Consider the following 17,049-nt stretch of genomic DNA (forward strand, 5'->3'; position numbering starts at 1 on the left):
GACTCAAACCCGGTTCCCCAGCTTCAAAGGTGACCGCTCTAGCCCTGAGGCTAGATGAGGTCAGTCGTCGGACTATAGCAGGCAGTGCCAACCAGTGGACGACCAACTGAGGGGTGTCAACCACTGGTTTAGTTTATTTATCTTTTCTTTATGGTATTGGTTATTTACACTTGTAATAACCATCACAAGTTCTTGAAGAAGGCTGCCACACCTCCTATGACGGTATCAGGCTGAAACATGTCAACCTATAATCGCCCATACACTCTTTGACAGACCGACTTCCACTCTGTCTCTGTTAGATTTAATCCTGGTCGGAGGGTGCCCGAATAAAGTTAATGCGCATAACTCCTAACTAGTTTTATCTCACATTCACTTTAATTCTTCTCACCACACCAGTTTCACTTAGGGTATTTAGTATACGTATTCTAAAACAATCAAAACAACCCTGAGCTCCTCCCTCTTAGTGAGGGGGTTGTAGTCCGTACTGTGCCTAGGTCACAGTGCGAGGAGGTTGCCCCTATGATGAAGCATCCCACCCTCGGGTGGGAGAGGGAAACAGTCCTATAAAAGGGGCTCTTCTATAGCATAAGCTTTGTTTCCCCCTTTCCCTTCCTGTCTTACAGACCCAGGGTTTCTATTGGGTTGTGAATCGATTGTTTGGGGACATAACCCTTGCTGGACTTTGAATCTCTTGGGCCCTTCTTTTGTGTTTTGTGTAGAGGAGACCGTGAAGGTGGTGAAACTGGCTGTGGGGGTGGAGGAGGTGGGGGGTGGAAGAGGAGGAGGTGGGGGGTGGAAGAGAAGGAGGCAGAACACAGAATGCAGGGCAGGTGCCTCAGTTTCTATGTTGTGCCTGGGAGCAAGAACAATCACTCCTCTTCAAAGGCAAGCCTTTTTCTGACAGGTAGAGTCTCAATGTGTGTTGGCAGGGGTGGGGATTAGTAAAAACCTTTCCAGTCAGGGGATGAACAAAGAATCTTTTCTGCCTCAATTCCAGCTCCTCCTGTAGTCTTTGGAGGATCAGCTTCTCTTAAGTCGTTGGAACGGGTCGCTGATTGGGCCTTCCACAAGCATAGAGGGTTGTGCAAGGGCATTGAAGGTAAATTCGGCTTCAAGTGCAGTAAATTTGCAGGATCTTGTAGCTTGATGGCCGGGAAAGGTCGATGCCCTTGGGAGGGGGCCTTTTCCTGTGTCAACTAGAGCCTGAAGGCAGCAGAGGCCCTACAGGCTGAGATGGTTTTGGCAGAGTGCTGGACACCAGACCCCCTCAGGGACAGTGCTCTGCCTCTATGTGAGGCCTCTTTAAGAGGCTTAGCGTTTGGGTCATCGCAGACCATTCTCATAACCCTAGTGGAGATCTTTGTTCGAGGGAAGATAGTTGTGGAGGTCGCAAGAGACTCCTCCTTTTCTTCCTGCTGAGTAGACCACTTCTGATCTGGGTGATGGTTGCTAGGGCAAAATGCCCAAAGGGCCGCCGTCCTCACTTTCTTCATAGCCGAGAAGGTCCTGCTCTTCAAAGATGTCAGGCGTGTCATCTGGGGATTGCTGACGCATCTTCTGGTGCACCCAAAGCCTCCCTTGCTAGTATCACAGGGTCCTCTAAGACAGTAAGGCGAGACAGGCTTCACATGCAGCATTGTAACGGTTGGGAGACAGGCAGAGATTGCACAATCTAACAGAGTTGGTACCCATGGGCATTGCCTACTTATAGTGGTCTCACAATACATCCTGTATCTCGAAAACCTTTCTGTGAAGAAAAACAACTTGCAAATGTCTGAGCTCAACACTGGAAGGAGTATGCAGAGCATGTGTATCTAAAGCAACACATGCTACAAACAATGTACCAAATCCTGTTCTTGGGAAAGATGAGCAACATGCTTTGATCACCACCAGAAAACTTCTTCAAATTCAACGAGAAAACCTTGTGGAATGGCTATCATCCTTCTAAGTAATTCCATACAGGCTAGATGCAAATTTGAGAGCCCATTTGGAGGGACTCAGAAGCAGGATGTCAGGTTAAAAGCTTTGAGATTTTGGTGCAGTACCATTCTTATGAAATTATTGTCACAATGACCCTGAAGATGAATAGTTTCTATATTAGATGGAAACGGAAATTGAAACCAATTGCACCATTTTAAAAGGGCAACACCCAGATCTCATGTCAGGGCATATGGATGCAAAGTTTAGAATTTACTATCACCAACATATTAATGTCTGCTATACATCGTTTAATTAAGTAGCAGAAAGTCTTTATTGAGCTCACAATTTGATCTTAAGCAATCTGCCTGTTCCACTTGTCAGTTCTTTGAAAAGAAGACCTGCTGCAAGCTCAACCCTCAGCCTTGCTTTGTTCAGCAGCGTCCAGCGCCACAACATCTGAAATTTGCTCAACAGAAATTGATACCTTGTCAATTCTACCTTATGTAGGTAAAGCACCGATGTTCTAATGTTTATAGGGACCAGAGTGAAAGGCTGTGGCAGTAGCGAAAGGAATGATTTAAGGATAATCTAGCTGACTCCAAATACAGGACATGCATTTCTAAGGTGGGATAGAGGACTCTGGCTAAAGGATCCCTCATAAAAGCTCCTTTATCCCAAGAGTAAGGTATCTGATGCTTGCAAAGAAGGTGAGTGTCCTCTCTGGACCACTGCTGTAAGGACTGGATGGAGTTGCGCTAATCCTATTTAGAGGTCTCAGTGTCTTTGGATCTGTGACCACTGATTTTCCAGACTCTTCTATAAGGTTGCTTATGTGCCTCTATTATACAAATATAAGGCATCATAGGTCTAACCAATCTATTCACTAGTGTCATTGACAGCCAAGAGTCTCTTGAAACCACCTCACTCCGCAAGAAAGTTCCCAGAAAGGGCTTGAGCAAACACAGGGAGACAAAGTTAATATGGATAATAAACCAGCAAAAACATTTTACAGAAAGAAACTAAGTTGGTGCACCAAAAATCATACCACTGCAGACAGATTAAACCAGATGTTACCTGGATGATGACTTCACTTGTGTCCTATAGAAAGTCACTACGTTGCCTGCCTTTACATTATCATACACTTAGGTCTGATACTTTGTCAGTCTAATCTAAATATATAAATTGCCAAACACCCATCACGTCATTATTTCCTTTATATTGTCATTAAAACTCAGTGCTATTAAATCTTCAATTGTTCGAATGATCACTTTTACTCGTACCCCAACGCTTACACAAACACTTAACTTAGTGTAGCAGTGGCAACGGGTGACACGAAAGAGTGGCAAGGCAAACTCATAGGACAGCGTGAAGTAAAAGATGTAAGACTAGGTACACTGGGGTGTAGATGACATAAAAGAGATCATGTTACACCAAGAAACTAAATAAAGGATAGGAATTTATTTTTATGGCACTGTGAGTATACAATAAATAGATTAAAAACTGTACTGTTGCACAATGGATAAAGACGTATGATCTGTAAGACTCCACACATGGTTTTGTAGTTCTGAAGTTTCCACGGTGACAAACTCTCCCGGAAACCCTTTTGTTGGTGGCTGTGATATAAAAACATCTAGAAAGTTCTCACAACTCGGCGGTAACTTGGGATTTGTTCTGGAAAAAAAGTCTGAGGCACAATAGACAGCTGTGATCTTCGTGTACATTAATGGGCAGCAACGGCAGATCTTGAGAAAGGCTGAAGAGGATTCTATTCTTCATCCCAATCACCAGCAACATCTATGAAGCAGGTAATAGACACCTCCCTTCTCTATCCACTTACGATGGTGCAGAAAATTCTGAAGTCCCCCACAATAGGATGCAACTATATAGGAAATAATGTTGATGCTTCCAACCACCTTTGCTGGAAGTGCGAAGGAACTTTGTTTAGGTCACTGGATATGAGTTACGAGACAGGGAGTTAAGGATGTGTGTTTGAACAGTCGTCTTCTGCCTACTTGGTTATGAACCTCAAACAGAAACCAGGTACATCAGGAAGAAAAACCCAGGAAGAGGTCTCTAAATATTTGCAAGATAACATAGGTTCGCTAATAAAAACCTTTCTTCTATTCCCACTTCAGAGGGTCACCCTAATTGCACGACTGGGTGCCAGAAATCCTCATCTTGGAAAAGCACATTGCACTTCCGCGCAATTATCATTACGATCATTGCTATGGGGAATATTTATACCATAGGATTTTTAGTGTGCAGATTCTTTACACTTATTGATGTATCTTTATTTTATGGTACAAACTAAAAATGGAGTTAAATTGTTAGTATATAATTGAACAATGGAAAAAGGAACACTACATCTTTATTGGCTCTCTTCCTCAAAAGTACTTGTTGCTATTGTAAGTGGCAGTGCAGAAGTTAAAAACATACTGTTAGTCAAAAAAGGTAAAAAGCAACAAGCAGAACTCAAAATAACCTTAACCAAATAAGATAAACGGCCAGCCACATGTACCTGATTTAAATGCTGGCTTACTTCACGAGACAGTGAACTCATAGAGCTACAACGCGAAAGCTAAAAACAGCAAGGAAAAAAACACACACAAACAAAAAATTGTCATGCATTTCACTGCCTCAAAGCTTTCAGTTTAAAAAGATTATATAGGGTTCACAATGCAAAAAATGACAATTATTGAACGCGCTAATGATTAATGAAGCTAAATTGTTACTTCTCTGAAATCAAATGCACAGATAGCTCAAACAAGGGAGAAGAACATTTACATATTTGGAGTTTAACTGCCAATTTCTTCTTGTAGGCCACAAAGGACACCTCAATAACAAATTAAAAACGTGAAAAAATGTTGACTCTCAAATCAATGCATAAGATGGCTCCAGGGTACCTATCATCAACTTCCTGCTTGGGACTTCAAGATGCAGTTGATAGGAGTCAAACAACAAAACACTCAGATAAATCCAGCATGAATACATCACCCAGTCATGTACATAGCATTGCAACGTAACTACCTACCACAGCTGTGACGTAGACAGGGAACACTGTTGTGGATCAATGGACATCCAGACACCCAAGAAGAAGAGAAGAGAGAGAAGTGTGGCTCAGGGGTTAGAAGCAGCAGACCCGGAAGCTGAGATCGGTCCTGGACCAGGGTTCAATTCCCCGCCTCGGCGGGTCTTGAGCTAAAAAATTCCACGGACTCAATAATTCTCGCCCCGGTGCCTCCTCGACTCACGGGTTCACACTCTGCGACTCTGGGCAATAGCTTGCTTAATCTCCACAACGGCCCCTCGCGGCGGGATGCCTGACTTTCACCTTGTGGATACCCTGCTATCTCACAGGGGAATACCAGGAAGGGTTCCCTAAGCAAGCGCCGGGAAACCCACTGCGGGTAGCTGTGCGCTATATAAGCTCAACTACATTTACATTTACATTTACATGTGGTTAAAAAAAAAACATCTTTGGCACAACAGACACAATCACACAATGAAACTCCAGCAAATAGACAACTAATTTAAAGTCTTCGAAATTCTGAACAAATAAGTGCTCATATTGACAATGGACTATGAGGTTATGGAAATGGTGGTTAGAGCTATATACGAGGAGCGGGTGAGGTGGCCGGGGTCCCTCCAGATCATGTAGGGGTAGGAGGTTAGGGAAGTAGCGAGTAGATGGGGGCAATGGGGTGCAGTATATATGGCAGTCCGGAGGAGTTATACAGCTAGGCAGGTTATATATGCCCAGATCATAAGTACTTTAGAAATGGGAAAATCTGGATGCTGAAATTTATGATTGGGCGAACTGCACAGAAAGCCCCTAGTGTTGGATTAAACTTTTTATTGCCTCAGTAAGATTTGCTCTGGTGAGCTTTTATGCTCCAGTGGGCCTCCCCAGGACCTCATGTTGAATTATTTCATTCTCTATTGCAGGTTAGGGGTAAAATTATAATTGGTAGGCTTTTAACCTTCTACAATACCCGGAAATTGACTTTTATAGGGAAATAAAAAGCAACAGAAATCTAAGGCAGTTAAAGCCCTACAGGAATATCGAAGGGAACTAATGCATATAGACCCATGGAGAAAAGCATTTCCAGGGAAGAGGGAGTATTACCTGCTTCTTGGCTAGGTTTAAAATCACCACCTGGATTATGTTTTCTTTTTGTTTTTGTTTCAGACAGTCTGGGCTTGGAGTATGACAACATTCCCCATTTCTGCTATGGTTAGGCATTGCCGGAGTTAAGCAAAATTTCCAGCCAAATGGTGGGGTTTTGAGATATATCTGGAGTACAAGGAATGGGCTGAAATGTTTAAGGAGGACATTAGAGAATTCATGGTAAAGAATAAAGGAACAGCCTCGCAAAACGTAGTGTGGGAGGCATTGAAAGCCTACCTGTAGTAGTCCAATAGGAAAGCTAAAGAGCAAAAACTGGAGCTCGAACAGCAAGTTAGAGACGCATATGAAAAGCTCATGCAGCATTATACTGAGGAAGACAGAAAAGGTCTTGAAAAAAACAAAGCTTGCATTGATTTATTTATTTATTTATTGTAGAGTTTTATATAGCGCGAACAAGACCCGTGGGTATCAGAGCGCTTAACATCAAAATAGTTAACTCACACAAGTGTTGACATTACAAAGAACAAACAGATATGAGGTATATAATAGCATGAATGTGATTGTGTAAGCAATATAAGTGCAAACAGAAGTACATGTGCAAACCGCCTTAGGAGGTGGGGTAAAGCTAAGATTAACTCATATGCCATCTGCATCGAAAAGTGAGGTAGGCGATGGTCAGGTTTTGGCTTAACAACAAGTTAATCTTTCCAAGAACAAAACCGTTGTGAGATAGATAATAGTGTGGCTATGACTATGTGAGACAGTATATATATGAAAACACAGACATCATGCAATTCACATTAATAAGTGGGGTAGGGCTTATATCATATGTCATATACCCCGACAGGGGTGAGGTAGGAGAGGGTAGGTTTAGACTGTGAGATAAATGTATATTATCACATCGCCCCTCAGGGCAATTAGGTAAGGGTACATCTGCGTCTTATATAAAGCGCCAGTCTTGAGCCAAACAATTAGCTTTCATATTATTCAGGTTGGTGCTTCTCCTTCTGAGAGCAGCCCCAGATCAGCGTCACTATGCAAGATATTTGCTCATCATGTGGCTCTTCACTTCCCGTTTGAATGATGAAATATTGCGAATCTTCCTAATGCTTGGAGGAAGAGAATTCCAGATTCTAGGGGCAGTTCCAGAGAACGCTCTGTCGTAAGTCTTTTTCTTTCGGAATCTGGCTGGCCGCAATAGCAGTTCAACGGCACTCCGAGCTGGTCTGTCACCTCCAGATATCTTAATTTTCTTGGCTAGATATCTAGGAGTGTTGCAGTGAAGCGCTTTATGGGTGATACATGCTAACTTCATTTGTATTCTGGCTTCATAAGGAAGCCAGTTTAATGCTTTCAAGTGAGGGGATATATGATCAAATTTCCTTGATCCTGTGATCAGTCTTGCCGCTGCATGGAGGCAGGCTTTTAGCGGAGCTGTTGAGATTTTTGGTAAACCTGCTAAGGTGGAGCAGCCATATTCAATCCTAGAGATAACAAGAGATTGGATTGCTAATCTTAGATCAGTTTCCGAGATGTAGGGTTTCATTTTCCTTAAGTAGTTAAGGTGGAAGCAGGCACTTTTAGCCATTGCATTAATATGAGCTTTCATGTTGAGGTTCTCGTCTAGGGTGATTCCAAGTGATTTCGCTGATTCGACTAGTGTTGGGGTGCAGTTTAGTGCAGACACTAGTTTGGTCCATTCCCTTATTTCCGACTGGCACCTAGGTGGTGAAATTAGAAGGAACTCTGTTTTGTGAGCGTTTAGCTTCAAGTGATTGGTGGATAACCATTGCAGTGCCCTTCTCAAGGCCTCGTTCATCCGATCAATGTCTTCAACAGAGGCGACCTTTAAGTAAATTTGCGTATCATCCGCATACATGTGGTAGGATATCTGAGATTCTCGGAGAATTTCTGTGAGTGGTTCGACATACAAATTAAACAGGTCTGGGGAAAGTGTCGATCCTTGTGGGACTCCTATTGAGTTGGGACATGGAGTTGAGGTAGAATGATTGACCAGGAATCTTTGTGTTCTGTTCCGTAAGAAGGAGTCGAACCATTTCAGCACATTTCCAGTTAATCCCATCCTATCTCGAAGTCTAGCCAGTAAGGCTTCGTGATTTACCGTGTCAAATGCAGATGACAGGTCCAGGAGAATCAGCAGGCATGCTCGATTTTGGTCTAGGGCTTGTAGCGCGTCGTCCACAATATGTAGTATAGCCGTTTCCGTGCTATGTCCTGCTCTGAATCCTGATTGGCAGTCATCTAGTAGTGAGAACTCGGAGATGTGTTGGCTTAGCTGCCCCTGCACACATTTCTCGATTAGTTTGGCCAGTAGAGGGATGTTAGTCACTGGGCGAAAGTTGTTCGGATCTGTTGCGTCCGCTGTAGGTTTTTTGATTATGGGAACCACATGGCCTGTTTTCAGGCAATCAGGGAGGATCCCTTGTGATAGTGATGCATTTATTATTTTGGTCCATATTGGAACCAAGATGTGGCTGATATCTCTAACACATTTTCCGGGTAGAGGGTCTTGGTAGTGGTTATTAGGTTTAATTTCCGACAGCGTTTTGGCGATCTTATACTGGTCGTATAGTTTGAATGTGTCCCAGTTTGCCTCGTTTTTTGTCTTGGTACATTCTAGTGACTGGATGTCATCGTTCGGGGGCAAAGAATGTATAGCGAGGTTGGTCGCCACATTTGTGAGCTCTTCTTCCAGCGCTTTTGCCTTCTCTGTAAAAAATGTGGAGAATTCTTCACAGCCTAACGGAGTAATCGTGTTCTCTTGAGAGGATTTGGCTAGTTTATTTGATTGTTGTTTAAGGATTTCAAAGAGTTTTCGTGGTCTGTTTTTGGCATTGTCCAGTTCTGATCGGATAAATTCCTTTTTGGAATTGATGATCTTTTTGTTATATTGGCTTCTGATTTTTCTGAGAGCTTTCAGCTCCGGGGATGAGGGGTGTTGTCTCCATTTCCTTTCGGCCATTCTCAGTTTCCTTCTGTCTTCATTCAGTGATCCACTAAACCAAGGATTTTTTGTCTTCTCTGTGACTCTTTTCAGTTTTAGTGGCATGGTGTTGTTGACGATGTTTTCAATTGATGTAAGGTAGTGATCAGTAAGCTCATTTACATTCTGTAGATGGTTGGGTGGCTTTAAGTCTTTCTCACATCTTTCAACCAGTAGCTCAGTATTAGCCTCTATCGTGTCGCGGATCCATTTCTTGCACTTGAAGGGTTGCACAGTCGTGCCCTTTCTCACTGTGGGTATCGCAAATGATATTGCGTGATGATCAGACCAATCACAAGGGTCTATTGAGAGGATCGATGCATTTTTGTCTCTTGCAATAATCCAGTCTAAGGTCGATCCTTTCAGGTGTGTAGGTAGCGCACATGCTTGAGTTAGGTTTAGCTCGACAAGGAAATCTTTAAGCTTATTAACCAGCTTGTCATTATGGTCGTCCCAGTGTAGGTTGAAATCGCCTAGGAATATGTTATTGACATCAGTGTTGGGGTAGGCAGTTATGATTTCCATTAACTGCTCTGTGAACTTTGCGTTGTCACCCGGTGGATGGTAAAACGCATGCAGGTTGCAAGTTTGATTGCTAGCCGCTTTTATATTAAGTCCTAGGTATTCGCATGATTCTAAGGGGTCAGCTTGAATTTCTTTGACCTCAATCTCCGAGCGGTGGATGCAGGCTATACCTCCTCCTGTTTTTATTGGTCTGTCTCGTCTCACAATGTTATATTGTGGTGGTACTAACAGATCCATGGTTGGAGCAGATGATTCCGTTAACCAGGTTTCAGTCAGGATTGCCAGATCAATTTCCTTATTGATGATGAGGGCAGCTATATCTGATGCATGAGTTGTTGCCGATCGACAATTGAGTAGGAGGCACGACAGGGGTTTCCCTGAGTTGCTGAAGTCCCTGTCATTGGATTCAGTTGTAGTTAACTGGACTTGTTGTAGATTGTGAAGGTTAGGTTTTCTGTTGTTCTTTCTGGATGTTCTGTTGGAATCGATTGCTACTGTTTTGATTATCTCCTCACTCCCGGGGTCAGATGATTCGTATATTTGGAGTAAGGCACGTATTTCCTCTTGTGTCAAGGATTTAGTCCTATGTGGTTGATTCAATCTGTTAGCTAGTGCCAGGGCCCTACCATTAAACATTATATTTGAGGAGTGTAGGACATTCTGGATATTCGTTATCTTAGAGTGGGTGCTTGCCGTTATCTCCAGGATTCTTCTGATTGCTTGGGAGGTGTTATTAGCTTCAAGTGCTAGGTTGCTAACCAGGTTTTGGAGCTCTTTAATATCTTTCAAGTTTCGGGCCGATCTCTTAGGTATGTTTGGCCTGCGTATTCGGGGTTTGTATTCTGTTCTTCTCTGTTTTAGATCAGTACTCCGAGCCACAGTCCTTTTCTTTCTCTCCCTTGTACTATTGCTAGTTCCGAGATTATTTGGGATGACAAGAGTGGTTTCAGGTTTAAGTGAAGCCAGTGGTGATATTTTTGTTGGGGAGAATCTACAGACCTCCGGAATTGTGCTTGAGGTATCTGGCTGAGTGTTAACTTCTTCTGTTTTCTCCAATTCCCTGTTCACATCGAGTAAATCACTCAGGGTCAGTGGCCGTTCTAGACGTGATGTCTCATCTTTTGGTGGTGAAGCCAGTGGTGATGTTTTTGTTGGAGAGAATCTACAAGCCTCCAGTGTTGTGCTTGAGGTATGTGGCAGAGTGAAGGTTTCTTCTGTTTTCTTCAATTCTCGGTTCCTATAGAGTGAATCACTCTGGGTCAGTGGACGCTCTAGACGTGAAGTCTCATCTTTTGGAGGTGGCGTTTGTTCTTCCCTTCGGCGCTGATCATGCTCTTCAGTTGCATGATTAAAGGTTCCCTCTGTCCCTTCACCCTCATTCTCTGGTAATCTTGAGTCACCTATGATTTTAACTCTCGGGCTATTGTTTTGTTCGTGTAGGCCTTCATATCTATTGGCGTCCCCGGCCGTATTAAAGGCGTTATTGTCAGGGGTGTCTTCTGCTGGTGACTGGTGTTGTGGATATCTTGGCCCCTCCAGTGATTCTTTTACCGTTTGAAATATCGTTTCAAACTTCTTTAATTCGTTGTTTCCAGCTTGTATTAGCACTATTCCAGTTTTGTAAATGGTTATGCATAGGTCTGCTCTGCATCTTATTGAAGATGCGGTCATAATTTTTGTTCCATGTGGGATGTTTTTCGTAGATTTTATGGAGAGCATTTTTGTGATGGCATTACGCCATTGAGCCGATTTCTTTGTGTAGAATATCAGGTCGTTCAATATTATGCCTTTAGCTATATTAAAATAAGGGTCGTAGAACAGTGTGTCCGGATTTTTTCTCAGGGTATTGTGTTTGAATTTTTTTGCAGCAGCTTTGGATAGTTTAGCAGGGTATTCTATTTTCAAGGCATTGGAGCCAGCCGCTGCTGTGTGCCTTTCATCCATCTTAATTTCGCGTTAAGTGGTCTTGAGGAGACTCTCCCCTGTTGGTTCGTTAATTCAATCGCTCTTGTTAAGCTGAGTCTTAGGTATTCTGGTGTAACTTTTAGTTATTCCAATATGTCCACGGTTTCGATTGTCCTTTCTCTGTTTCCCTCAATTATCAGCTTCAAATGTCCTTTCTCGATTTCCCTCAATTATCAGTTTCCCTTTCCTCCACCAATAAGGGACTGTGACATTCCTATCTCTATTTCTTGTCTCTCTGTGCAAATCTGTTCGTCATTATTTGTCTGATCTAGCCGCCATCTTAGGGTCAGGCATGCCGTATCAGTCTCACAGCTTCTGTTTTATGAAGGATTCCCCGGTAGCCGTGTGTAATCAAATGAGATGGGGAGACCTTTTCTGTCCTGCCCTCCCTTCTGCTGGAAACGCCGACTGGGAGATCCAGAGCCTCTATCGTGGCTCACTCTTCTCACAGCTCGCCGTCGCTTGTCCTTCCTTTGTGTCCATGCTCCTCACCGGGGCCGGATTCCCGGTAGCGTAACCAGAATTCCTCCCGCCGCTCTGGTGGCGCAATCACTATTCCTCGCGCCGCTCCCCTGATTGCTCCCGCACAGCCGCTCCAGTCATGAGCCCTGCTCCAGGTCCTCCGTCGCGGCACCAAAAACACTGGTCTATTTCCTCCGATCCCGCTTACCGGCACACCGCAACCAGCTTCGCAGATGCATCGGTGGTCCGTCGCCTGGTCTCAGAACCGCTCCTCAGCACTCCACTCGGGTGATCCACCGATCACAGGAAACTCGCCGCACGCCGAGCTGCTTAGTGACCAGACAGTGACCAGACAGGAGAACGTAGTAAGAATCGTTCCAATTTCCAATTTGTAGTCATGTGTCGCCTGTTTCCATGTTCCGGTTGTGGTAGTTGGACGGAGGGTGGGCGGGCTGGGTGGTTTATCAGGGATTTACACCCGAAGGTGATCCCAAAACCAGGAGCTTCCCAGTGCAGCTCCTCCTCAGGCGGCCATTTTCTGCGTCGATTGAATAGAATTAGAGTTATGCAAGTAATTCTACTTATATGCAAAAGATTTACGAAGAAAGTAATTACTTGGGAGAGTTTATGGCCTGGCAAGCTTGAGAGAAAATAGTTGAAAGCACTATTCACACCTTAAAATGTCCCCAGTCTGGGGTCCATTGAAACGAGATAGGAAAAATAAATGAGAATTTCCTCTAACATTATAACCGGATTTCTAATTATACTCAGGCTGTTGATAAGAGGGCACTGGATGCCTCTCTGAGGAGACGGGCCATAAAAACACTCTCAAAGGAAGACAGGTCAAGCATGGGTAACCCTTTTGGTAAGGAAGAGTTAGAGGAGGTAATTCATAATTTGCCGAAGGGTAGGGTGTGGTCCAGAAGGTTTCACATGCGAGTTTTATAAGGACTGCTTGTTATGTTAAATGTTATGTTAATTGAACTTGTAAAGCACACGTACACCAAGCTGTTTCATGGCGCTGGAGTCCAGGGGATACTGCTGCTTGAAAGGTTTAGTCATATGCCTGGCAAAAATCTAGGTCTTTAAAAGTTTCCTAAACTGGACATAGGAGGTCAGTGATCTGATCTTTAGAGGGAGAGAGTTCAAGACTTGGGGGCCCAAGAACGCAAATCTTAGCCCCTCGTGTTTCTTGTCTTTAAAGGACGGGATGACCAGAAGATTCAGATGAGAGGACCTAAGATCCCGAGAAGGGACATAGCACTGGATCCAAGAGGATATAAGTGCCGGGCTGTTGCCATAAAGAGCTTTAAAGATGATGCACCCCAACTTAAATGCGTAACGTTTGGTTATTGGGAGCAGTGTAATCTTTCCATTAGTGGCGTTACATGGTGCCATTTGGGCTGATGGTGGATTAGTCTGACTGCTTGGTTTTGCACCAGCTGCAAAAGTTTTAGTTGATATGCTGGAATACCAACATAGAGTGCGTTGGCATAATCAATGTGGGAGTCATCTCCCGCATTGGGTCTGGGATTCTGTGGAGAGAAATCTACTGATCTTCCTGATCCTTCAAAGTTGAAAGAAACAGGAGGAAACCACTGCCCCATTCTGGGCTTTCATTGACAGATCGCGGTCGATAATGCCCAGACTTTTGATTGAACATGCAGGAAGTGAAGGATTTCCCAATTGGTTGGCCAGAAGTTGGAGTTCCAGGGGTTAGCTGGTCTGCCGATTAGGATCATCTCCGGGGTTCAATTTCAGATGGTTGCAATTCATCCATTTGCTTATAAATCGCAGTGGATTGGAAATTAGAAACAGAAGATGCTGACTGGTCAATATCAAATATCAGTTGGAGGTCGTCGGCATAGTTGAAGGTGCTTGGATGTCGCAAGTGAATATTTGCAGTTAGCAAATTTTTATCTTAGGTAGAGGGCCAATCCTATTATCTTTTACTTTTAATAATGTGGTACATTTTTTACATTTTTTTCTAAAGGCAAACATTCTGAAGATCCGAAATTTATATAATCACATTACATTTTGAACATGGATTATAATATAATCATGAAACTGTTGGGAAATATATTTAAGAAGGTGGACTCTAAATTGATCCACACCAATCATATTGCTGGATGCCAATTATTAATGAACATACATTATTTAGCAGAGGTTCTAGATATTTTATCGGTTAATCAAATCCTGGTGTTAATTTTTTCTTAGGAACAGAGAAGGCCTTTGACCGCATCGCCTGGAAGATCATGTTTAGTACTTTAGAGATTCAGGTCCCTCCCAACAGATCACGGGAAACAGCCTTGACAACAAGGTTTTTACCTTGTTAAGCCTTTACCACACATATTTTTAGCACACATATTTTTACTGCGAATATGCATTTAAAACGCATGCCAATACCACACATTTAACCCCTTCCATGCTGGTGACGAACCCCAGCCGTCACGCTCCACGGTGCTCGTGTGCGGATGACGGCGGGGGTTCGTCACGGCTCCGCCCTGTTCGTTCCGCGGCCGCACACAGGGGGGAATAGCGGCCGAACGGAAGGGCTTAAGGTTGGTTAGAGGTGTGGGGGGGGGGGTTCTACCCCCACAAAAACATTGTTTTAAAATATAAAAACAGCGCACAATATTGGCATGCATTTGAAAATGAATTTTTGTGGTAAAAACATGCGCGCTGAAAATGTGTGTCAAAGGCATTCAATGTAATTGCATGCGTTATACCATCGTATAACCCCAGATCACGAGGCTTATACAGAATATTTCCGAAAAAGCAAAGGCAAAAGTGATTATGGGCGCATTTGAAGCAGGGACGTGGAGAGTTTGATGAGGGACAAAACAGTGGTGCACTCTGTCTCTAGTCCTTTTTGATTTCTTTATTGAGCTCCTGGCTATTGCCATTTGAAACCGTGGAAATATTGGCCCACCTCGGCCACAGATGGATAAGATAAAACTTTACGCAGACAACAATGCTGCTTTTAGATACTAGGAAGATAACAATAGAGAGTTTCAAGTGTTTAGGAGGTTTTAAAATTAATAAAACTAAAGCTGGAATTATTTTGAGTAATTGTGTAACAGATATTTTATTGCCAGAATTGCAAGGCTGCCTGCATAACCAACCTAAATGCTATCTAGGTGTTAGCTTTACAGATAATGCTGAGGATCTGTACGATTGTAATTATACACCACTGTTGTCGAAAGTAAAATCACTGCTAACATGATGGAAACTGCTTCCCCTCACCTTGTTGGAGAGAGTTGCACTGGTAAAGATGGCGGCTCTCCCCTTTTATTTTTTAAACTTCTCATCTATTTCTTGTGTGTTAGAAGCTACATTTTTTTAAAGGAAACAAAATCTGAACTATTTGGCGAGATACAAGCGCCAGATTAGCACTTTGCAAAGAAGTGTGGAAGAAGGTGGGTTAGCCCTCCCTAGGTTTAAAGACAACCTTTATAGAAGGCTATCCTAGTGGTAGCTGTGGAGAGCAGCCTTCAGGCTAAGTCTTGAAGGAATGTAAAGCAGCCTGTTTTAACAGCCTATAACCTCATGAATGATCAAATGAAAAGAGAACCACACCAGGTATATCTCAAAATAGACGTATTTATTCTAAACACAATCCTCTAGTCTCTTTATGAGGCTAAAGGCAAAAGTACAATACAGGAACTTAACTAGCACACAGTAAATTAGCACAGTATACGTTTTGCCCTAGGGTCCTCTCAAACCATATACCAAGAAAGTGGTATAAGTACCGCTCTGAGCATAGAGACAAGGCCTAGGGCCTGTAGAAGGGGGCAAGGGGACAGTATCGTTCAAACTATGCTATGAAAATGGAGGGCAAAGGGTTTCTCAAAACTGACAGATATTATATGAGATAGGTTGCAAACTTGGTACGAAATAATGGTACTTGCAGAAGATAATGACTAGCTGCAGTCATCGTATAATATGTTGCTTAGAAGGTTAAAATCAATTGATGTAAATATGTTACAAAGAAGTAAAGATTTGGTCGCCAATTTAATCGAAACTTCAGTTCCGAAGCAGCCAGGCAACTGGAAAACAATATCTTGCTCAAAATAAGCGGGCTGGTATTTTCCAAAAAGCTGCAAATAAACTGGAGACAGATGAAGGACTTGTGTTGTGGTACAAGATCAATACATTGAACTTCTCAATGCTGAGAGGTGCTAACTGGTCAAGAATGCAGTTCTATGCTAAGGGGTTGATTTACCAAACTCCACAATTCCTGCACAAAATTAATTCAAGACTGTTGGGCCAGTGTTTTAGATACAATTCAACCAAAGTAGCAAATTCTTCCTACATAATATGGCATGTAGGGGTGAATTTGTGAATCCAGATTGCTCCTAGCTCCTACCTGGTGCTATTAGCATACGGCCAACACCAAGAGTGAATCCAAGACATCAAAAAATCATCTATATTTCAATGCTTATGGCTTGAGCTGTACTATTGCAAAGGTGGGGGGTCGAAATCTATCCCTTCTATTAGAGAGTGGATTGAGTGAATGAAGATAGTAAGAGATAATGAATTTCTGTATGCCACTCACTGTACAGGTACTATGCAGTTTAATAGAACTGGAGCCCCATTCATAGTTGGTTAGTGGCATGGGTTGGAAGGGATGGAGCCATATATATTGCTGTGAGTAGGGGTGACACGAAGACTTTGAAGTCGACTGCCTCCTGGGGGTGGGGAGTCAACAATTTAAGCATCACACCTTCATTGTGCAGAGTATGTAAGCAAAGTCATGCTAAAGTAGGTTGCCAAAAGGCGTCAAGAGATTATTGTAAGCAGGGGATGATTCAACGTCCTAACAGTATGATTTCTCTTTGATGCATGAACCAAACTGGTGTGAAGATGAGTATGTGATGTTATGTATAAGCCTGAATTAAATGTATTGTATCCACTTCTGTTTTTCATATTAATTCTACCGGTATTAAAATATGGACCGCCAATATAAAAATAAATAGCCCAATATGCATTTTCTTTTGACACAATAACTTTGCTGGACTTCGGGTTTTATTTTTGGCACCAA

General features: G+C 43.0%; 1 protein-coding gene across 6 annotated transcripts in view; it reads right to left on the reverse strand.

The window, feature by feature from the left end:
* Nucleotides 1–17,049, reverse strand: part of SEC16A (SEC16 homolog A, endoplasmic reticulum export factor) — a 421,944-nt gene that overhangs the window by 20,480 nt on the left and 384,415 nt on the right. For 3 of the 6 annotated variants that reach the window (XM_078641919.1, XM_078641917.1, XM_078641915.1), the window contains one exon: nt 4,439–4,498. The exons of the other annotated variants lie outside the window; for them this stretch is intronic. In XM_078641919.1, the coding sequence (XP_078498045.1) occupies nt 4,439–4,498 (60 nt within the window). The remainder of the gene's footprint in view (nt 1–4,438; nt 4,499–17,049) is intronic. 6 annotated transcript variants of the gene reach the window in all.

Source organism: Lissotriton helveticus, chromosome 5_1, assembly GCF_964261635.1.
Source record: "Lissotriton helveticus chromosome 5_1, aLisHel1.1, whole genome shotgun sequence".
Lineage (NCBI taxonomy): Eukaryota > Metazoa > Chordata > Amphibia > Caudata > Salamandridae > Lissotriton > Lissotriton helveticus.